The 23,727-nt window shown below is 38.1% G+C and overlaps 2 protein-coding genes across 14 annotated transcripts; both read right to left on the reverse strand.

The window, feature by feature from the left end:
* Nucleotides 1-466: 466 nt before the first annotated feature.
* Nucleotides 467-5,076, reverse strand: LOC108603217 (chloride channel protein 2). The gene is made up of 10 exons (XM_017991814.2): nt 4,602-5,076; nt 3,526-3,633; nt 3,235-3,406; nt 2,916-3,178; nt 2,707-2,863; nt 2,335-2,647; nt 2,041-2,275; nt 1,182-1,985; nt 889-1,122; nt 467-827 (listed from the first exon to the last, which is right to left on the reverse strand). The coding sequence occupies exons 1-10, from the start codon at nt 4,776-4,778 to the stop codon at nt 624-626; spliced, it is 2,667 nt and encodes an 888-aa protein (XP_017847303.1). The 5' UTR covers nt 4,779-5,076; the 3' UTR covers nt 467-623.
* Nucleotides 5,077-7,250: 2,174 nt separating this feature from the next.
* Nucleotides 7,251-20,812, reverse strand: LOC108603658 (chloride channel protein 2). 13 transcript variants are annotated; one of them, XM_017992636.2, is made up of 16 exons: nt 13,258-13,955; nt 12,310-12,417; nt 11,858-12,023; nt 11,669-11,797; nt 11,160-11,293; nt 10,906-11,062; nt 10,620-10,830; nt 10,456-10,557; nt 10,135-10,369; nt 8,964-10,070; nt 8,831-8,875; nt 8,699-8,743; nt 8,293-8,580; nt 8,172-8,207; nt 7,852-8,085; nt 7,251-7,788 (listed from the first exon to the last, which is right to left on the reverse strand). In XM_017992636.2, the coding sequence occupies exons 1-16, from the start codon at nt 13,534-13,536 to the stop codon at nt 7,495-7,497; spliced, it is 3,570 nt and encodes a 1,189-aa protein (XP_017848125.1). In that variant the 5' UTR covers nt 13,537-13,955; the 3' UTR covers nt 7,251-7,494. The 13 variants fall into 13 exon arrangements, 12 of the variants coding, with proteins under 12 accessions (XP_017848125.1, XP_017848126.1, XP_017848128.1 ...); XM_017992637.2 differs by lacking the exon at nt 13,258-13,955 and adding an exon at nt 19,614-20,797 and having other exon boundaries at nt 8,699-8,875; XM_017992639.2 differs by lacking the exon at nt 13,258-13,955 and adding an exon at nt 19,614-19,699 and having other exon boundaries at nt 8,699-8,875; nt 11,858-12,042.
* Nucleotides 20,813-23,727: the final 2,915 nt, after the last annotated feature.

The raw sequence follows: 23,727 nt of genomic DNA on the forward strand, positions 1-23,727 counted from the left end.
TAGCCGTTACCATTTATAGTGTAAAATGCGCTGCTTTTCTTAAAAACAAAGTGTATAAGTGAGAGCCAATGTGCGTATGCATGAATGAATATGAATGTAACTCCTGTAAAAATGATGAAAAAATGCAAATAATGTTTCACATATAAAATCCGAGTATGCTTGTATGAAGGAAAAATTATTTTTTAAATTATCATCCACTGTAAAAGTGAAAAAACGCCGATAAAAAACGAATGATGAGATATTGTTTTATACATAAAAAAAAAAAACGAGAAAGTCAATAAAAATGCAAAATATACAAAATGTTAAACAAGACTTTCATTTTGCAAACATGAAATAAAAAGGTAAATATAAAATTTAAATTTGCAGCAGTGTTGGTAAATACCAATTAGTAAACGCTTTGGTGGTCAAAATGTATGTTCGAATTCAACAATTATTGACAGTATATTTATTGTTGTTTACAATTTAACATATAATTTTAAAAATTGCCTAATTTTATTAGTGCACAGAACTCCTTTTTGAAAGTTGAGTATATTTCAATGTATGTTAATTATATTCTTAAATGTATATTGTAGTTTGAGTCCTGCTCCATTGTCAACAATGTGTGTTTAACTAACTAGTAAAAACTACTTTGATTTGCTTTCAGCATTTTGATCTATTGTAATATTGGTATGAACCTCCTGGTTGCTCGTTGGCATGTTGGTGCTTGTGGCAGTGTGAACAGCTTCATCACTGGAGCTGGCTGCCAGCAAGGGCTTCGCATCGGGATCGGGAGCTGGAGGCGGCTGCTCAAAGCGTTGCTTGTTGATGTCCTCAATGGCCTGGCAGACCTACAAGGTAAACCAACAATAGTTAAAATGCAAGCAAAGCTTAACAACAAACAACAATTACCTCCTTAAGACTTACAACGCCGACTAGGCGTCCAATTTTTGTCACATAAGCATGATTAACGCCCATCATGGAGAACAACGAGTGCACTCTAAGCAGCGAGGTGCGTTCCACAAGTTGAAAGGGTGACGGATCAATGCGTGTTGATGAATTTCTAAAGTCAATATGCTGTGCCAACTGGTCACGCTCCCACAGCTTTTTGCCCTCCGGCGACATGTCCACCACGCGATTGCCGCACTGGAGTTGCAAAGTGATTGTGACTTATATGGAAATATAGAACTTTAAGTGTTGCTTACCAAATGCACACTCTTGGAACTGCCTGCTGTGGTGTGCGAATCATTAGAGGAGTTGCGGCTCAGATCCAGATCATCTGTTGAACGTTGCTTCGTGAGCTCATCCTTTGTGACAATAACTTCAAAACGCGAAGGACGTCGTTGCGACTGCTCCTCCTTAAGTTCTTCTTCACGCCAAATCTGAGCCGTCTGCATGCGCCGCTCGCGTCCCACCTGCTCCTCAATGAGTTTCACTAGTTCAGAGCGCTGCAGAGAGCCTAGTAGTATCATATTCTCCTTGCTGTCCACCAGCGGCAGAGAGCGCAGTTTCTTGTTTAAGCGCAAAACCTCCTTGAGCTGCAGATATGACATGTTCTGCCAAATGTATTTGACATCACGCACCATAAAGTCCTCGACACACTTGCCATAGAGATTCGAATTGGTGTAGAGCAGATCCGGCAGATAGGGCAGCTTCTTGATCATAATGACGCTTTCATACATCGAAGGCTGCAGCATAGAAGCCACCGCATTGGCCACCAGCACCGCCACCAGCACGGGCACCACAAAGGCTATCTGCCCGGAGATTTCAAAGACTACAACAGCAACACACAAGGAGTGCGTTACGGAGCCGGAGAATGCAGCTGCGCCAACTAAGGCATAGGCAGCTGGCATTATGGGTGACATGCAGCCACCATAGCGTACTCCCTGTGGTAACATCCAAGCCACAAATTCGCCAATCAGACGACCAAAGCCGCTGCCAATCTTCAAGGCGGGTATAAACATGCCATGTGGCAAAGCCATTGTGGAACCAATTATGGAGAAAAAGAACTAGAAAGAGATGCAAGTTGAAAGCTAAGAAAGATAAGAGCTAAGCTCAGCTTACATGGAAGAGCGTATAGCAGATAAGATTGCCAAAGACATTGCTATACTTGGTTGTCCAATGCGAAACAATGTGCGCCTCCTCAACATTGTGGTCCGTGCGTGTCCAGGTGAAGTTACTAAACAGCTCTGTCAGCTGCTCCTCCGACGACAGCTCGCTGCCCAGAAATTGTCCCGAGCCCAAGGGAAAAGTGAGCGTGCTTATAATCAGCGAAATAATGGCTGGATATATCAGCAGGCTGCAACAACAAGAGAGTATAAATAAATATACATATAAGTAAATAAATACGCTACTTACTGTTTTTTGAGAAACTTGTTAAGCAACTGGCTGGAGCGTATGAAAAGCACGTAATGTCGATGAATCCACACAAAGGATGCGCCCAGCAGGCCACAGAGTGCGCCCGTCAATGCAAAGAATATTAGCTCCCTGGAGTCAAAAGGAAACTCTGTAGCAATGTGCGTGGGATAAATTGCGGTCACAGTATCCGCACCCTGGAACCAAATGGCAATCAGACGCACTGCCGCAGCGCCAATGACGCAGCCAAAGAAGCCACGCCAATAATTGCGCACAGCAAAGTATGAAGTGGTTACCTCAATGCTAAAGAGCACAGCTGCATTTATAAATTTTGATTTAATACGAAATGTTATATATTTAGTTACTAGAGCTAACCTCCAATGGGCGCTGCAAAGCAAGTGCCCAAGCCCAAGGCGCAGGCAGCTGCCAACATCTCCGTATTGCGCGACTCGTTCTGATAGATTTTGCGAAAGGGCGTGGCCAGTTTGCTCAACAAAGCCGCCACAATGCTAGCTATGTGCACATACGGACCCTAAGCAGATGATTAATTTTAATAAAGTATTAATCTTTTTACTATAGCGTACCTCTTTGCCCAAAGGCATGCCACTGCCTAAGACGAGAGTCAAACCCAGCACTTTGGCTACCAGCGTCTTGAATGACAAATAGTTCTTGAGATGCACACCACGTAGAATTGTCTTCATTTCGGGTATACCAGAGCCAGCCGCTTGAGGTGCCAAGTGATTCACAAAGCCGGCAGTGAATACGACCAGGAATACGGGCAATATAACCCAAGCAAGATACTTTGTAAAAAGATCTCCGGCAACGTCGTTATACAGCCAAAAGCGCACTTAATATAAATTAAAGTGTAAGAACTAAATATGGAGAAGCTTAAGCTGTACTTACCTGCGTAGGATATACGTATACCCTCATCCATGAAGAAACTTATCAATGCCATTATTATGGCGCAGACTGTGAGAAATATCCAATCCTTGGCCAAACGATCCATTATGCATTGAGATGTCCATGCTGAGAGGCTATGCAGACGTGTGCAACGATTTTGTTCCAGTTCAAATAACTACAGATTAGATTATACTGGCTTTTAATATTTAGCAAGGCTTGTGCTTCAGCTTTAGATTTTAAGTCAGTTAATATATTTAAATTATTCAATTAATTTTCTGCCATTGAACACTGTACCTGACTTCTAAGCTTATCTTCCTGTTTACGCAACTTGGCCAGCTTCTTCAGCCTGCGTGCCTCTTCGCCAGCAAAATGTTGCAAGTCTCTGGAGTAACGGCCATACATCTGTTGATTAAAGTTTATGATTAGTTTACTGAATTTCCGAAGACAGAAGGTCACTAGGGCGAGAACTTGTCACATGTTAAGACGACAAATGTGCTAAAAATTAACATGCTGACTTCAATAAACAATTTTCATCACGTCTAGGAAGTCTGACTAAATGTAAATAAATACAAGTACAGATATAAAATAAAAGAAATGCAAATAGATGTCACATTTTTCGCATGTGATTTGAATTAAACACTAGAAACGATGTTAATTTGGCTTAATTAACGCATATAGCGAAAAACGAAAAACTATGCTTATATAAGTTTAAATATATTTTTTAGTTAAATGTATATGTCATGACGCTAATTTGGATTTATTCAATACGTGTATTTGTTAAATGTTTTAAAATCTATTAAGATAGTTTAACAATTAAAATCAACGCTCACGTCGCCAATTATAGCATTAAATATTGTACTAGACTTGTGGCAAATTAACACCCAGCTATTTGCCCATTAGTTAACAGGCCATATGTTTAAACTGTCAACAAATCCAATCCAAAGTAATAGTGGCTGGGTAGGTACTAGTAACTAGATTGAGCTGTTATTCCATTAAATTCTTTGTTTACTGTAGAGTTTATTATGTAATTGAGTTAGTCATCAAATTTAAGAATTTAGCAAGCTTCGTACCAATCGCAGCAATTTATTTAATTCATTACTGCAATTCAAATACAACTGTCAATACGAAAGCTTTCGCATGGTTTGTGTATTCACTAAACGTAAAACACTACGTAGAACATTCAATTTTCAAGTAACTGCATTTAAATGTTTATTAAGCACAACAATATTGACGTGTAAAATAAAAAACAATTAATTAATTTCATTAGTTGTCAATATATATAAAATAATGCTCATGCAATGTAATCAATATTTTTAATAATTATCTCTTTTGTATTCCAAAAATCTTTTTTGTTCAATGCAGGAACTCACCAGCGTATGCATATAACCCAAGTCTTCCTGTTCATCGCCAGCAATGTCGCTCTTTTCCTGCTCCTGTCGGCTTGTAGCTCCATTTGAGTAATTATCAGCAGCTTGTATGCTGGTAAGGGACTTGCGCGAGGAGGACACCATGTGTTCGGTATCCTCAGCTTTGCTCGCACGTCTCATGTTTAAATAAACTTTAAAGATTAAACACTTGAGCAAGCTCACAAGTTAACTTCACTGGATATATAAGTAATCTATTTGAAATAAATTAAATCCCCAGTGAACTGCGGCAGACATCCGATCAATACCGCCGACAAAATGAATCTATCATGAAACTCCAGGCCAGTTGCCCACAGGCAAGTGCTGCCGCCGCTGCCGCCGCTTCTGCCGCAGTCGCTGCTGCTACAGGTGATAACCAAGTCTCTGTATGAGATACTTGTAATCAACAACGTGAGAGTCATTCTCATTTTCACATTGCTCTGAACGATTTTATAAAAAGCTGAGCAAGACCTGAGTTTCAAGCGCATAAAATTATGTTATTTATTTTTATACAGAGATTTAGTTGTTTAAAAATTTGAAATGAAGCTTGTAAGTTGTTTTCAATTGTCCAAAATTGTTTGCATAACAAAATCTTTTACATTTATATTATTGATTGGAATCTTGAAATATTTGCACATTTGTATTCACTGCTCAATTTTTTCAGTCATTCCTTGCTAAATCTAATCAAAAGTTTCTTATTAAATGACCAGCGTCAATTCTTCGTAATTTATCGTTTTCCATTATTTTGAAAGACGTAGCTGCAATATATGTAATATATGTTTATAACACACGACGCCAAAACATTCGTGCAACTATAAAGAGAATTAAACCGACGATAATCATAGGCCATAAGCTTAAGCAGTTTAAATTTGGAGCCACATTACGTTTCATACTTTTTATCATTTCGTCATAATAAGGATAATTTAGTATAGTAAAGTTGGCTAAAACTTGTTTTGTTCTGCATTCTCTTACAAGATCTTCAGTGTAACGAAATCGATAGGGTAGGCATGATACTACAACCCCTTTTTCAATCGTTCTATTATTAGCAGGATTTATATATTCACCATGTTTATCCAATTTAACCTCTGGTTTGAAGTAAATGTGACTTTTGCCAAATGATATAAGAAATGCATCGTCCGATTGAAATATCACGTAGGGATAATTAATTAATGTTAATAGATCTAGATATTTAAGCTTAATAGTCCTGCTATAACGTCCTGTGCAAATTTTTTTAAATGTAGAGTCATATATTTTACTGCACTTTTTTGAAATGCGACGAGCACGAGTCATTTTTTTCATTTTAAAGTTTTTGTGATGACAAAATTATCTAAGTATTGTAGTTTAAGAACAACATAAGAAAACTAAAACTCACATATATGTATAAATATATGTATATCAATTTATATTTTAAATATTAAATGTTTTGAATTTATAAACAGCTGCCTATTCTGTTTTATCTTTGCGACTGTCTTAAGATAAAGCAATTATTTAGCTAAGTTATGAACAAAAAAAATAAACAAATAATTAAATTTGAAATTTCAAACTTTCAAAAGTTTTTAAACACAATTACAATGGATAGTTGATAGTTACAATGGATAGATACAAGTTATGTACAAAATAGTAAACAAATAAGACAGCAACTAAAAAACAATTGGCTAAGGACTACTGTTTATTTGCATTTTTAACTTTGGACAACTATTGATTTTTAATGTACATAGCGTACTTTGGTCGTTCAACACAACTGTAAGTCAGCGAAATTAAATCATAATTAACTTGTATATATTATATTGTTTTGCCTTGTCGAATAACAGAAGTATACAGTGCCCAAAATATTAAGCATAGTATTACATCCTGGCTACGGTAATATCATTTTGATATCGATTAAACAAAAAATAATTGTGGGTTTGCACAGTTGTGCATAATAATGAATCTGAGCAATTTAAAAATAAGCTTATTTAAAATCTCCGTAGCGCTTTTTTATTTATTAAACACGATAGCGAAGCATTAACGTAACGAAGACAAAAAGCAAGCTCATGATAATCATAGGCCACACACTTGAGAAATTTACGTTTTCGGATGCACGACTTAAAGCTCGCATTTCACGTACCATATCCTTATAAAATGGATAACTGAGAAGAGTGAATCGGGCCTTAACCTCTTGTCCATTGCAGTCTTCTAAGAGATCTTCAGTGAAGTGAAATCGATAGGGCAGGCATGTCAGTACATCGCCTCTATCAATTACTGCCTTGCTTCCTGGTTTCTTAAATCTTCCTTTATCGAAAACAATCTCATCTTCATTGGTGACCGCACTGCGGCCAAATGATATAAGGAACGTTTCATCTTCATAGTTATATATTGCATAGGGATAATGAATTTGCGTTATCCGATCCATATATTTACGTTTTATATTATGAGGAAATCTGCCTGAGCAATTTTTTTTAAATTTGGAACCATAGATTATTTTGCATGACTTTGGCGTTCGACGAGCATAGCTCATTTTTGAATTTTGACTTACAGAAGAACAATTTTTTCTAACATACTAGTCTAAGTTAAGTAGTTGTAGCGAATTTGAACCGATTGTACGAGATAAAAGTAAATAAAGCTTTAACTATTTTACAATGTTCGGTATAACTTGTTTTGAAATTAACCGATTTATTTATTATATTTAACGATTAGTTAGGTTCAACTTATTATATAGATCACGATATCTTTGACTTTATGCACTAAGCGAAATATAAATACATAACAACTTGAAACTCTAATTAAATTATGGCTTAATCTAGATTTGTTTTAGTTTGTTTTCTTGTTTTTGCTCATGTAACTACAACAAACGATATATGTGTATATGATCAGAGTCTATTTAAACAGGTTTATCTGAATTTTTCGTTATGCTTGTTTCTGCTGTTGTATTTGTCTCTGTAGCTGGTGTGGGCGTTTGCATGCTCTTGATGTGCTCCATTTCAATATCGGAGCAGTTGTCCGAATTAGATAGCGCCGAGTCCATGGATGTGACTGTCATATCGACGGCCTTATCACTGGCGCTGGTTGTTAGCAATGGCTTCTCTGCAGCGGGCTTGCTAACGCCATCGATCTCATCATCACGTGGATGTGGCACAAAGTTGTTGCTATTGATGTCCTCAATGGCCTTGCGAAGCTTTTAATTAGAAAAATTTGTTAGTTAGTAGCAGTAAATGGCAACTATATGAAGCAAACAAACCTCTTTAAGACCTACGACGCCAACAAGCCGCCCAATCTTTGTTACATAGGCATGATTAATGCCCACCATTGAGAACAGAGAGTGCACCTTGAGTATGGAGGTGCGCTCAACCAGTTGAAATGGCGATGGATCAATATGTATCTGTATTTTTCCTAAATCAATAGGCTTTTGCATTTCCTCCAGTTCCCATTGCTTTTGATCCTCTGGCGACATATCTATTACACGTTCCCGCGGCTAAAAGACAATTTAAATGAGTATTAATATAGGCTTAGATATTGATTAGTTTATAAAACATTAAGCTACAAACTACTGCTACATACCAATTGCACAGATTTCATCTTTCTTATGGGCGTAGACTATTTTATGGTTTATGGTGTATGCGTGAAAAATGAGAAGAGAGTAAAGAGACAGCAAGAGAAATTACAAAAGTTTAGGACTTACTTCATCGGCTAGCTCGTCTATATTAAGATTATTCATTTGCTCATCAATATCCTCAATCGTATATGTCAATTCCCGTTTATCGCTTGAACTATTTAACATATGGCTATGATTTGGAGAATCTTGCACCTTAACCTCATTGCTAAATGTAATTTTTTTGGATCTTGTAGCTTTGCCATTGTAACTTTCCTTTTCGTTGATCTCAGTAAACTGCGTATGTATGTCTGAAACTTTATTTGTTTTATGTTTAATGCCGTTTGCATTATCGTATGCTATATCATCTTTGTTATCCTTTTCAAGCAGCATAAACAAAGAATAAGAATTTGTGATTAACAACAAACTAAAAATACTGCAACTACTTTTACAATTTCTAACAGAACTACTCAGATAGATACTTTATTATGTTTACCAGATTTTTAGTGGTCTCCACGTCCGTTGAAGCTGAATTTACTTGCTTGCAGATATGGAATAGGATTAGTAATAAGCTACAGATAAAGACGAGGCTGTGGGGTGATGCTGATGATGATGATGAGTTACTTACCAGCATGATCTGATCGGTGACAAAGTTCCAATTGTTTTGTGCTTGCTTGCAGGACAAAAAGTGTTAGGCGCAACATTTGTTAGGAGCACAGATAGAGAGTGGGGGCATGGACTGTTTGGAACTGTTTGCTTACCAGCTGAACCTTCTTGGATATGCCGGGAGTGCTGGGCGCACTTGGCGCATTCTGCGTTGGCACTTCGCTGTTGCTGGCCGTGGGCGAAATGGAGCCCATCTCTGGATCAGGCTGCACATCCTGCAGTGTGGTTGACTTCTTGAAGATGGCCTCAAAGGCGGAGCGTATGCGAAACTCCGAGTTGCCCGTTATGGTCGTATACGGCGTCATGCTGGGACTGTGCTGCGTAGCCGGCGCATAGGTCTTCAAATTGAACGAGTTGGTCTTCTTCAGGATCGACTTGCGTGGCGTGAGGGAGCCGTGAATGGTCTCGGCGCGCTTCTTGGGCGGCAGCATTTCATCGTTGGCAATTTGCCTGAGGCTGAGTATGTCCGGTGCGGGCAGCACTTCAAAGCGCGATGGGCGGCGCATTTTCTGCTCCACCTCAAGCTTCTTCATCTCCTCCTCGAGTGCACGCTCCTCCGCCTCTTTTTTCCACTTTTGTGCCACCTCCATGCGCTTCTCGCGTCCTATGTGCTTCTCAATGATCTTGATGAGTTCATAGCGCTGCACCGAGCCCAACAGTATCATGTTCTCTGGACTGTCCACCAGTGGCAGCGAGCGCAGCGTCTTGTTAATCTTGAGCACCTCCTTGAGCTTCTGATAGGAGATGCCATGCCAAATATACTTCACATCGCGCACCATAAAGTCCTCCACAAAGATGCTGTACATGCCCGAACTGGAGGGCAGCAGATCTGGCAGATACGGCAGCTTCTTGATCAATATGATGCTATCGTAGATGGAGGGCTGCAGCAGCGCTGCCACAGCGTTGGCCACCAGCACGGCTATCATCACCGGCACCACATGCGTTATCTGTCCAGTCATCTCAAAGATAATCACCGCCACGGAGACTGTGTGCGTGACAGAGCCGGAGAAGGCAGCGGCACCCACCACAGCGTAACCGCCGGGCATGATGGGTGACAAGCGGCCGCCGTAGCGCACGCCATGTGGAAACCACGAAGCCATCAGCTCGCCCACCAAACGCCCAAAGGCGGCGCCTATCTTAAAGACAGGTATAAACATGCCCGAGGGCACGGGTATCGTCGAAGCGATAATGGAGATGAAGAACTGCAAGCAAAAGTTATAAATTATTTAAAAAGTTTGCTAACAATATTTAAGTGTGTAAACAAACCGTGAAAATGGTGTAGCACACCAGATTGCCAAAGACGCTGGTATAGTTGGTCATCCAGTGGGTAACGACAGCTGCCTGCTCCACAGTTAGATCATCGCGTGACCAGGTAAAGTTGCTAAACAGCTGCGTCACCTGCTCATGAGTGCTCAGCTCGCCGGCCAGAAACTGACCCGTGCCCAGGGGAAACGAAATGCTGGAGACCAACAGAGCCAGAAAGCCAGGATACAAAAAGCGACTGTAAACAAATAAAGTTACAACATAAATATTTATTTTAATTTTAAATCATTTCAAGCAGATTAAATAAATGAAACTATTGCTTACTTTTTTTGTAAAAACTTATTCATGCGCTTGTTGGAACGCATGAAGAGCACGTACTGACGATGAACCCAAACATAGGTGGCGCCACCCAGGCCACAGACAAGACTTGAAACGAAACAAGAATTAATTTAGAATGTGATGCAGTTTGCGTTTGAGCAACAACTTACCCAATTAGAGCAAATACAAAGAGCTCTTGCGGATCGAAGGGAAATTCGGTGGTGAAGTTGGTGAGGAACAGCGCACGCACAGTGTCCGCATTTTGAAACCAAACCGCCAGCAGTCGAAACACGGTGGCACCACAAACAGCCGCAAAGAAGCCGCGCCAATAATTGCGTACGGCAAAGTAAGTGGTGGTGACCTCAATGCTGAATAGCACGCCTGTTGAGCAATTAAATTGTACTCAGATCTCAGCGAGAAAGCGAAAGAGAGAGTGACATGGAACTTTGTACTCACCGCCAACGGGCGCTGCAAAGCAGGCGCCAACACCCACGGCACAGGCAGCTGCTAGCATTTCAGAATTACGCGACTCATTCTCATAGATGCCTTGGAATGATGTGACGAGTTTACTTAATAATTGTGCTACAATACTTGCTATATGTACGAAAGGACCCTGAACAATACAAGATAGATAGAGTTTTCCAAATGTGATGAGCGTTGAGTGTTTGTTTCATTCGTCTGTTGTTGTTGTCTTAATTTTTTATACTTACTTCCTTTCCTAATGGCATACCGCTGCCCAGAGTTGCCGTCAAACCAATTATCTTGGCAACTAATGTCTTAAATGTGAGATACTCTTTCAGCGACACGCCCCTTAGTATTGTCTTCATTTCTGGTATGCCGGAGCCTAAACACAAATGCAATTTTAAAGTAAACTTTTAGTTTAGTTTCGTTTAGTTGTAGCTGGAGCGGAGCGGGTGTGCATGCTTTAGTTGGAGTATATAACATATATAGACAAGTTAGTTAAACTTTTCAGCAGATGCCAAGTGCGCTTGGTGCAAGGCAGCTATCGGTATGCAGTGGTACAGTAGTAACAGTAACTAAACTCTAACAGGCATATAGTAGTAGACTAAACTTAGTATTCATATTCTCCCTACGCCACCCACCATCGAAGTAAGTAAGTAAGTAAAAAAATTAATTCTGTACATTGTTAGTGCTTGTTTTGGAAAACTCGCGTGCAAGTGTGAACTAACTACTGCACTAGCTACTGGTAAGCACTTACCTATACTTTGCGGCGCGATGAGATGTACAAAGCCGGCTGAGAATAAGATTAAGCAGACCGGTAATGAGACCCAAGCAATATACTGTATGAAAGGCTGTGATGTAAGATCGCGATAAAGCCAAATACGCGCTGCAATTTCAATTGAAAGTTATAAACAAATTGGCTTAAAATTGTTATTGTAGTTGTTACCATTTGTACATATCGAGATGCCTTTGTCCATAATGAACGACAGCAGCGCCATAATGATGCCCAGCAGCGCCAGGAACACCCAATCCTCGCCCAGGCGTGCCAGTGTATGCTTCCATATCCATGATGAGATGCGTTTGATGCGCGTCGCTCGCTTCCCTAGCAGTTCCTGTAAATATTTCCCAGCACTGTTGCTTTATAAACCGATGCGTTCAACGTTCATATATCAACTGATCAACTGAGACAAGGCCCCACTTGGCCACTATGCCAAAAAGATGGCCAAAATGGCGTCAAAGTACATGACGTGAGAATGAGAGCATGATGTCAATTGTATGTATAGAAATGTTTAAATGATTTACCTTAAATATTTATATTTTGCTCATTATGTTTGCATTGCGTATTTTAAAAAAGAGAATTAACCTTTTGAGTTGCTTGTAGTTTTTATTAATTTTTACCTTATTCCTTTGTTTGTCTTCTTGCTTTCGTCGCTTTTCGAGTATTTTGAGTTTTCTGGCTTCATCTTTAGCAAATTCACCTAGATCTTTGGTATAGCGACCATACATCTGTAAATTTAATTCAAAATATATAAATCGCACCATATACATATGTCAGTTTATAAATTACTAAGAAATTACACGTCGCTTGACAAAATTAAAGAAAATTTAATTTAAATAAACTTAATGTGCAGCAGCCAGTCTCCATGAATACTAAACACTCACTAACGCTTTGTTCTCACTTGTTAATCACATGGCACACACTCAAATACTCATTATATTTAAGCAAAATAGAAAACTGTCTTTCAAAACAAACAAAAGACCAAACAGCATAAAAACAAAATTTTCAATTTTCGTCATGAAACATTTTTTTTCATCTAAACGGAATTTCCCTCGTATGCTATTTAAAGAGGCCTGCAAATTATGCACAGCATAGCAACGAACAGAAAAATAAATTCATATAGATATATCTATATATCAAAACAAACAGCTGATGATTGCCGCAAGAAACGTTATAATATTTTATAGGTGTGCATTTGATGCGGAAGTTAAACGAACTTTTTGATACGCGTGTATCTTAATTTAAAAAATATATTATTAAAAAAAAAGGCAACTCACAAATCACAATAATAAATAATATGCCGAGCTACAGCCAAAAATATTCTTTTGTATATATACTCATCTAACAGCAACTTTTAGGTGAATGCTATAGCGTCAAAATAAAAATAAATTGCAGAAAAATGTTGACAGAGGCAGCCAAAAAGCAAAAGCAAAAGCAAAAGAAAATGAAAAGAAAAGCGAAGTATAAAAAAGCATAATGCACAAGCCAAGAACATTGTTAATTTTTAGCAAAGGTCTGGGCGAAGGTCTAGGCGGTCGTCTAGCGTCTAGGTCCATGTCTATGCTTACATAGTAGAAAGCCTCAATTTCGAACTCAATTTGATTCTTGTCATCATTGCTGTCGGCGGTGTCGGGGCTGGGTGTGCGTTGCTTCTTCTGTTTCTGTTTCTGTTGTTGCTTCTGTTTGGCAATGGCCTCATCCCAGCGCAGACGAACTGGCGTCGAGGACAACTTCTGGGCACGCTCTTGCTCCTCCTCCTCGCGCAGATATTCCTCACGATTGATCAGCAGCTCCGGCTCGAAAGCATATTCGCGTATATACTCATCCCGATGTGTGTTGTTAAACATGAAGCAAGCGATTTGGCAACAACACACACTGACAATTCGAATTCGATATCGATATAGAACACACAATTGCTCGGCTCGTCTATGTTAGATATGAGTGCATCATATATTTAGTTTTAGCCGCAATTTATTTCACTTCAGCCACATAAATCCGTATCGCGGCCTTTGACATGTCTACGCCTGCTGCCCGAATTTCTATGTCGCATGTTGTTGCTGCCAATTATTTTTAGTTCTCGTGCAGTTCTCGCAGTGCAAGACGCAATTACATGTTGCTGCCCTTGAGGCCCCGAGCACTCGTAAATCTCATTGCACTTTTACAACTATTTTTAAACTAATGCCACTCCATTGAGCAACTTATAAAAATTATATATTTAAAGAGAGCCAACAACTTTTAATCAGTCGAGTTTGGCAGGCACTGATCAAATTTTTATATTTATTGATTTTTCTTATTTTCTTCCGTCGTATGCACAACGTTCTGGGCTTTGTGAAAACTTTTTGAAACTGAACTAGACGCTGTGCAGAAAAATTATTGAAATTTTCCTTCTTCTAGTCTCGAGACGCTTTGTTTTGTTGCAGGGTAACCAGCTGTGCCAAAAGCTCAACATAGCAATTTAAAAATTAATAGACGTATAGCTTAAGTAAACATAAATTTTTAGTATTAGCAAAAATATATTTTGCTAGTGAAGTTTTATGTTAAAAATGATTATTTATTAAAGATTCTGCCACAGCTTTGGCGACCCTTTTCTTCTGTGTTGTTACCTACTTTCATCAGCTTATTCATTGAAATAAATTCTTAACTTATAATTAACACTAAGCATTATTCATTATAATCGGATTAAAAATAGCAAATATTTTTTGCTCGTTTTGCATTTCACACACTATTTCGCTATTGCTTTGGTTCATTACAAGAAAATGGCAATAAAAACACAAACTCAAAGAAAATTTTGTAGACAGGCTATCTATGCACACTGCAATTTGAGGAATGCTTGGTCATGCTCATACCCTTGTACTAAATATTTATGTTTTAACAATATTAATGAATCAATTATTCAAATAAAAACCAAAGCCGGATGCCATCAATTTAAATAAACTTTATAAGCATGCTTATCTTTAGGAAAATACCAACAGACGTATGTAAGATAAAAGTATCTTAAATATACAATCCAACTGCATCAACCTAAGTCAATTTGAAATATGGGGCATTCAGATATAAAGATAACGTGCCCAACAAGTTGGTCATGCAATCTAATCAATTGAACGCCTGGCAACGTAAAATTAATAACAAGAAAACTCGTTGATTTGCTTACAAGTGTGTCGAGATATCCAAATGGATCCTCATCATCCGACGAAGAAGACTCTGAATCGCGTCCATATTCGGCAGGCGGTGGGCAAGGATAGAATGTCTGTGACTTAATCTTCGCCTGGCGCGGCACATGGCGCAGCTCCATGCCAGTTGATATATTGCTGCTACGTCGCTGTCGCAACTGACGAATTAACTTTCTTCAAATAGCATGGAGTCGACAAACGATTCTTCACACACTCTCTCCTGATTACCCACTGTCAGCGTTCACCATCTGCTAGTGCTTTCGACTCCCAATGCCTCTCGGCAGTTTCTTCTCTCTCCGACCAACTTCTTGCACTCGGTGTATAACTTCGTTCAGATTCTGAAACCAGTGCCTTGGCACTATTGGCTCTGTTCTAGATGTTCTTCTCTGCTCGGGTGGTCGAGATGAATAAGAAATAACATGACGTGAAGCTATGGGATGTAGTTCAAAGGTGTTTTTGATTGGTAGACGAGATAGATGAGATGACGAGATGAGAGAGAAGGTGGCGCATAGTCTTATACGATCTAGCGGTTATTACATCACCTTATACTATTATATATGCAGTGCGTTATATCCGCAACGGCTGTTCAGCAAAAGCATTTATCGAGCTAGATAATGCGACTCACTGGAATGATAACACGGTTACACACAGATCGATCAGTCTTTTATTGGCGATGTAGTTATAAGCACTTGAGTGTATATGCAACAACAATAAGATTTTGAGGATGTATTTGCATTATGCTAGGCCTTTTAAGTGTCTTATCAATTAAAATAATTATGCTATCTTCTCGCACACGCTTTGTGTTACTCGTCTCACAACAACATAAATTTTGTTTGCATCTTGTGTGTGCGACTGTCGACACTAATCACTCTTAGAGATAATGTGTTCTCGATTTAACTCCTAGAATATTCGCTGTAAGGAACATATAATATGTCTCCAGATTAATGACAGGCCTAGTTCGCTCAGACTATATTTTCACTACGACATATACACATCGCTATGCTAGTCTTGACGTTTCTTTCGACTCTTGACTTTACTTCTCTTGCCTTAAGATCATGAACTTACATTCGCACAATCTCGCGTGACACACAACAGTAACGCACTCCATCCACAATTTAAAGCCGGTAAGACAAGTTTGTTAGGTGTGCCTAAATCAACACCTATACCATAATCATTTAAGTTATGTGTGTATATATTTAAAATAAATCTTATAGCTAAAGATATTTCAGTATATCATTTAGAACTAATATATGTGCAGCTAAATGCGACTGTAGAGCATGCACAGAGAGCAAAAAGTGTAAGGAAACTTCGCAAGACAAAGACCAAAGACTAAATAATGTGTTTGGTACAACTTAGCAAAAATGTATGTCCTAATTTTATAATTTTGATTTCTTGTCATACATAAAGTTGATGAACCATTAATTGTATTTATATCTCTAGTTCACTAATCGTCTCCATATAGTCTTGTGCTGTATTCTTTACGCATCATCGTTCAATGCTATATGATCTTTGTCTTCAATGACGAGATGATGTCAGTCTTGCTTGCTTGTTGAATTCTTCTTTACATATGTGTCTCTGCTGTGTGACGCGTGTGTGAATCTGTGTTAGTGTTGTGTGTCACGTTGTGTTGGTGTATGTGGATTTGCGTGGTATGCGTGTTGGTAGTTGTAAGGTGGAGTTTATTAGCAATTGTGTCTCATGATGCGGATGCGGCTTTCAGATGATCTACTGATTATCTGTATGTGCTTGTGAGTGTTTCTGTAGTATCTTTTAGTTTGTTTTATCGTTCTGATTATTTTGTTATATATGGTTATGCAGCTTGATTAAAAATTGGCTTTGCTGTAACTTTATAGCTTTTTAATGTCTCATTAATTATTATGCTTACCCTAAATTAGGTTGATCTTATGGGTTGTTACTTTAAGTTAAATCTGCCATGCCTTGTAATATATATTGCAAACGATATAATTGTGCAACGGCAACACGATGGGCCGCGGGGTGAAGCCGCCGGCCGCGAGCACCCATTTTTGACGCTTCTTTAAGTGTCTGCATTAATATTATGCCTCTAACCCTAAATAGGTTGAATCACTAATGGGTGTTACTTAAAGTTAAATGCCCAATGCGCTTAAGCTTACATATCTCAATTTTCACAACTGACATACATATTTATCAATTAAAAAGAAAAAAGACTTAAACATGCTAAGACATTTATTTAAATCAATTGCAGCTTTATAAACAATTTCCTTGCAAATGTCATTGATTAACTTAATACGCATGCATTTGATTGAAAATGTGCAATTATCTGCTTTGCTGTATTAAAATTAAGAGCGCATAAGGAAAGAGAGCTAGCGACCGTTAAACTTAAGAGCGTCAAACTGTTAAGCTTGTTGATAAAAAAAGACTGCGAGCATTTAGCTCAAACATAATAATCATTTCAACTAAATGCACTTGACTACAAATATAGCGTAAGCAAATAGTATATAGCAAGTGTAACCAGCATTTGACAATAAAAGTATATTTAGTGCAAATAAAATTTGCATTAATTTAAACGCTGCGGCATACGCTTCTAAATCAGCTGTTCTACAACATTTGATTAACAGAAAATGTTATCAACTTACACGCGCTACAGACAACACTCACTAGCAGCGACTTTATTTAATTACAAATTAAATTTCGTTACTTAAAATTATGTTTTTAATAATGCAACCAACCTTGTGTTTTAGTTTTAGCATATTATATATATTTTTTTATTTTCTGGCGATAAAACCAAGCGAACTTAAGAACAATTCTGGGCCAACTGAGGATCGCAGCATCACAGCACAGCCAGAGATAGCTTTAACACCCAAGATCTGGTCACGATAAAGGTGCAAATAGCAAGGTGACAAAGAGTGCGTGAGGCAGAGAGAGAGAGAGAGAAAGCATGAGTGCGAAAATTAATTAAAATTAAAACGTAATCGCTGAGCAAATAATGTATCTCAAAGATACAGCTAATAAGGCAAATATGTGATAAAATTAATTTTTACAGCTCGAGCAGCCGCCGTTTGGAATCCGCACAAATGGAAACACTCGTAGCCATCGACCGCCGTTTAAGGCCCCGCAATAAACCGTATTGTTAATTGTATTAAACAATAAACCGGCCATAAATTTTATTAATCGTGGCCCACAGCAATTGAAAGCTGAAAATCAAATCGTAGCGGATTTGGCGCCCTATCGTCCCACACTAAATCAAAGTGATGGAGCGCGATATGAAGTGCATTTGATTGATGATCGAGCTGCTTAGCGATAAGTAATCAAATCTATTCGGGCTCAATTGATAAACGTAAGCGGAAAAGACAAAATACCAGAGTAGTAAATTACTTATACACCCTAAAAGTTCAAATGATTTTTTATGCTATGCATCAGGTGTGAATTAGGTTTTTGTCCACGGATACTTATTTTTAGATAAATTGGTAAGTATGCTAATTTTTGGTGATAAAAGAAAAGTAAACAAAATTCATATATTAGCACAACTTTCAATAACGCATACTTCAGCAATATTGAAACACCTGTCGGTAATTTCAAAGCAGTTTATATCAGACTTTAATTTAAGCATGAGATTGCACACTTTTAAGTCAGGCAAATCTAAAAGGTCTTATAAAACAATTTGAAAATAATTAAGTTTTATAAATTAATCTACAATGTTGATAAATGAGTTATCATATGCGCTAGATATTGTAAATAAATAATAATGTATACTAAAGCTTGAAACTAAATCAATGAACTTTATAAGTTTTTGCACTTTAGCGTTAATTGGTTTGAGTCATTAATTGACTGAATTGAAAACCCAAACAATCAATCACACACCTAGACGTCAATCGCAGAATATTGTAAATATATATTAGCAGTGAATGGAACATTTGGTAAAAATGTAATCAATCAATAATTAAAATAAGGCCAAAGTCCAGAGCGCCTAAAGTCAGCTGATATAAGGTTTATCATCAAAGCTGTACGCATGCTAAAACAAATAAACATGAGATTAAGCCACGAGCTGCAGAGCTTATCTGTCAGGGATGCTGTCTGGAAATTCCTTTATATACTGCTAAAAAAATGTACAGCGTACACCTTAAAGTGCTGTAAACACAGATAGACATAAGACCAACGTAAATATAGGCCAAGTGCTGGGGCTCGTGCTAATTGCTGCTTATCAAAAGGCAAATAAGTAATTGTTGTAAAATTAATTTTGGAACGCGGCTGAAATTTGTGGCCGCCAAAGGTCAAGTAACTTCAAAGCGGCGCACAATTTACTTAAGAATGACGCAAATTAAGCTACAAAATACAAAAATCTATCTATTCGATTCCGATTTGTGCAAGTGAGACAGCAGACATGAAATTTAAATACGATACTACGATGTGGGATTCCCTGGCTTCGAGCACGTGATGTTAAGCCTAAAAACAGGTATGTAAATAAACCGGCCCAACTGAAGTGCACCTGTCTGTAAAAATATTTGCTTGTTTGTGTGTAAAGTCATTAGTAAATTCTTATTCCACTTTTGGTGGCTTAATCTGAGATCATGTGCTCAGATGGCAAACATGAGCAGACTGTAGTCACGTGAGTTGACGCATAAGTCAGTGACTGTGTCAAATACCATAAAAATAAATATTTACATAACCTTTTAATAAAGTAGTTAGTTTTGACTGACTTGCTAGACACGTTAAATTGATTTCATGTATTCGATTTGATTTTAAAATATTTTATTTATTTCACATATTTTACTCACCAGCGTATGCGTATAGCCCAGGCCCCCCTCCTCCATATCGTCGATCTTGCTGTGATCTTGACCCATATTATAGCGCAGCGAGGATGCATTGGAGCACGTGCGTACGATTTGATGATTTGATGCTGGTGGTGGCATAAGGAGATGAGATTCGTTGCCATTTTTGTTTAACTTCATTTTGTTTGATTTGGTTTCGCGCAACTTTATCACAATGTCATAAATAAATTGACACTTTTGTATATTAAATAGGCACTAAAAATTGCATTTATTTGTGTGTGTTTGTTTACTTTCTTGCACTTACAGCTTGCTTATTGTGCAAATTGTTGTTTCAACTGTCACTTGAATGTAAGTTTTTGTTCTTATTTTGTTTGTTTGTTTATTTTTTTCTTTTTTTTTGCATTTGTTTTGTTACTTTTGTTGTAAATGGTTCCGCATTGCGGTTAGCTGTTTATGCGTCACATGTAAAACGAAATCAAAACCAAATTCCTTTTGCTTGTGCATTAAACTCAATTAGCTGCACTTTTGTTGCTGCGCCGTAGTCACAAGACTCGACTTCCTTTGCAGCGTAGCAGCATCGACAGCGACAGTCACAGCGTCGAGGTGAAGTTGTTTGCAATGCGGGAGTCGCAGCCGCAGCATGTAAATTATAAGAGGCGATTGTGCGCAGTCGGCGTCGGCGTCGGCGTCGTTGCTGTCGCTGTTGCTTTTGCGCTTTCGTTCTCTACAGACTGCAATGCTGCGCTGTGATAAGCGACGCTGACTGCAGCAGCGCTGCTTATGCTTAAGCTTTGGGAAACTGCTACTGTTACCGTTGATAACTGTTTAAATTCACACATATGCTCACATGTACACTTCATTACCGTCGTCGTCGCCGCCGCCCGCACACGTTAATACTCTCTCCTTGTTTGTTTATTGTTGTTACGTTTTGTTTTTGCTTTTGTTTGGCTGTTTCGGCTCAACTGTGACAACGTTTTATTTCAAGTGGCGCACTCGAATGTGTGAAGGCTTAATTAACAACACAGCCGAGACACAGCAACTGAATTGGCAAATGTATCATAGATTCATTATCTGTTTATCTACAAGCAAACACTTCTGTCTATGCCGAACTATCGCCCAGTAATTAGCACCTGTTTTTCCACGCCGATCGCCAATCTCATTAATTATGTTTGCTCGATATATGTATGTATGTACTTATTTATTTTCGTATGCCTGTAATTAAACGAGTTGTAAATTATTATCTATGAGTATTATGAGCTAAACTAATTAATTTATTCACATTAGCTACCAAATTGTCGAATTAAGATGCTAGCCAAACACCCACGTCAGCTCAGCAGCGAAAACAAATTAAGCTAAGGAAGTAAAAAGAGCTTGAGAGCGTGAGTCAAGAGAAGAGAGTACAGAGCATTGCATTGAAGGTCGACTGACCGCAGCAGCCAGCCACACACCAAAGAGTGCTAAAGCTTACACTATAATGAAAAGTGTAGATTTCCAGCTTTGCTCGACTTTAAAACAAAGCCATGTTAAGCTGTGTAAATTATAAATGTAAATGCATTTGCTTGCTGCTATCACATTTCAAAGTAATGTGTGTATAAGAGAATAGAAATATATGTATGAATATCTCATGCTTAAGCGTTTATTTCCCGCGTATCTTTGTATCTTATCAGAGCCAATGCCAAATTGTCTAAAAATGCTTTTAATTTATAACATTTTTGCACTGTAGATTTATTAAAAATGTTTATCTTTGAAGAAAAAGATTTATTAGGTGAGCGCCCTTCCTTGAATTATCTGAGACAACAAAACCAAAACTTATCAGAGACTAAGAGAACGAAATTCTTTTTCGGAGTTACATTTGCATGCAAGTCGAAAGCGGTTTAAGCTGGTTTTTGTTGTTCTTACAGCTACTGATAATACGCAGTGTTTGCGAATTCTATTCGCTTTCTGTTTTGCTATGGAGTTCGTATAGACCCACATATAGACAAACATATGTATAAATAGCATATGTAGTATAAATTGCAATGCATGAAATTTTAAAGTTTAAATTTATTTACACACAAAACAGTTTTATAACGCTTTTAAATCGTTTATGTTATTTGTTCATACTTTTTAACATTTTAGAAGCACGTAACTGAAAACTTTTTCCGTGCTTCTTCAGACTGGAGAAGATTAGTTCAGTGCCGAGCTGTGGACTGCCAGCACATATCGTATATATTCTAAATAAGCATTCTTTGGCATCATGAATTCTGTTACTAAGTTATACAGAACATATGGGCATTATATAGTCAACTTGTTATTCTAAGTGACATTGTTAATTATAAATAGCATTGCCTAACGGACACGTTCATTGAGAGTTTTTGGGCAATACTTTTGTAGAAAAAATTGGTTATTTTATTTTATGTTATTATAATTAAAAGCATACAAAATGTCAACAATCTGTTCAAAATTTATAGTCTTACACTATTATGTTGAGGCGCCAAATAATATTTTTAAATTGTTTTATTAAAGTAAAGAAGAAATCTTTGTGTATGTTTAACGCAAATAAGAGGTGACAAAGCTGAACAGAAACTTCTGTAAAACAATTGTCAAAAGAAGCACACTTGAGTATTTTTTGTAAAAAAAATACTTTAGTAACCGCTGTCTTTTCCATCCTATTTCTAATTCTGTATCATCCTAAATTCATATATTATTGAGATGTTTTTTATATTTGTTAAATCTTGTGGTTATCTCATGGCAGGTTGTTTGAATTCAAAACGTCGGAGGATACCTTTTATTGACAGAGGGGTCTTGCTACTGGGAGTTTTGTTCAGTTCGGAAAGCCAGGATCACTGAGCATGCTGGGCCAAATGTGAAAAAATTGGGCAAGGGTCTTTTACATCATATTACGTACCAAAAACGCAGCAGCAGCCGCACACTGCAAAAGAAAAAATGCAAGGGTCCAAGTAGAATATTAGTATTTAATTCAGTAATGTTTGAAAGTCAGCGTTCTCCCAGGCATCCAAAAACGGAATTAATTACAATTATAAAGTGTATTCCTATTTTACGAGTAATTAAATTACAAAATCACAAATGTCTGTAATCTGTTGGTTAAGCACGGGTCGGTGGGTCTACTTTATTCTTGTTTATTTTTTATCCCCAACAAAGCTAGAAATGTAAAATTCACCGTCCTAATTTAGGATTGGTAATAATAAAATACAATAGGAAAAGCAACGATAATTTTCTCTTTATACATTTGATTCATTAATTGCGACTTTTTAAGAGTCTGGGCATTGCTTGTTTGTTTACCTAACCAAGGATAAATAGTTACTTTCTTTTGCGGATTGTTATATGATTAGCCCAGGAGTTCGACCATGGACTCTTTATGCCTACATGCTTACTAATATAATGCTCTCTCTTCTCATTTTACTGCTCCTAGGTATATTGAAATCTTTCGCAGCTCGAAGAATGCCTTCGATAGGATTAAGGGAAGCCGCGCTACAATTGCGGCCGGGAGTGTGCGAACGGCGGCGGTGGGACGTTCATAAGAACCCATAATTGCCAACCATTCACAACGACGTGGAGACCTCCAACCGCAGCCAGAAGATCTGCGTACACCTGATTTGGTAAGGAATCGCCAATGGTAACCTGTTAATGCTTTGCGTCTTTATGCAAGTTTGGCAGAACATTCTAATAATACTTTTCAATTATGCAGAATATGGGAGGCAACACGGAAATGAGCAGACCTTCTGGAGATATGAGAAGGCCTAGACTCCCAGATAATGCAGTTAAATTTAACATCCTCTCCCAGGTTTAGGATTTGAATCGTCGCGGGTATCATTTCCAGCGGTAAGACAATTGCTGGAGCTGGAGGGCTCGGCTGGCTGAGGAGATGAGGCGAGTGGTGTGGCGTGGAGAAGTCGGCACCACTCAGACTAGTACCCAACGGCGAACTTGGGGTCAATAAATACCGTGAGAAAACTTTGCGATATGAATTTCAGTGCTAAAGATCTTCGCTAGATATTCAATAGTACTAACACTTGAAGCCGGCCACCAACCTCGTAAGGCGATACCCGTGAAAAACGAGCTGGGACAAACTCCCGCATGTGTATCATTATATGCCCTTCCTCTACTCTTCGTCTCGTCA

The sequence above is a fragment of the Drosophila busckii genome, chromosome 3R, assembly GCF_011750605.1.
Source record: "Drosophila busckii strain San Diego stock center, stock number 13000-0081.31 chromosome 3R, ASM1175060v1, whole genome shotgun sequence".
Classification (NCBI taxonomy): Eukaryota; Metazoa; Arthropoda; class Insecta; order Diptera; family Drosophilidae; genus Drosophila; species Drosophila busckii.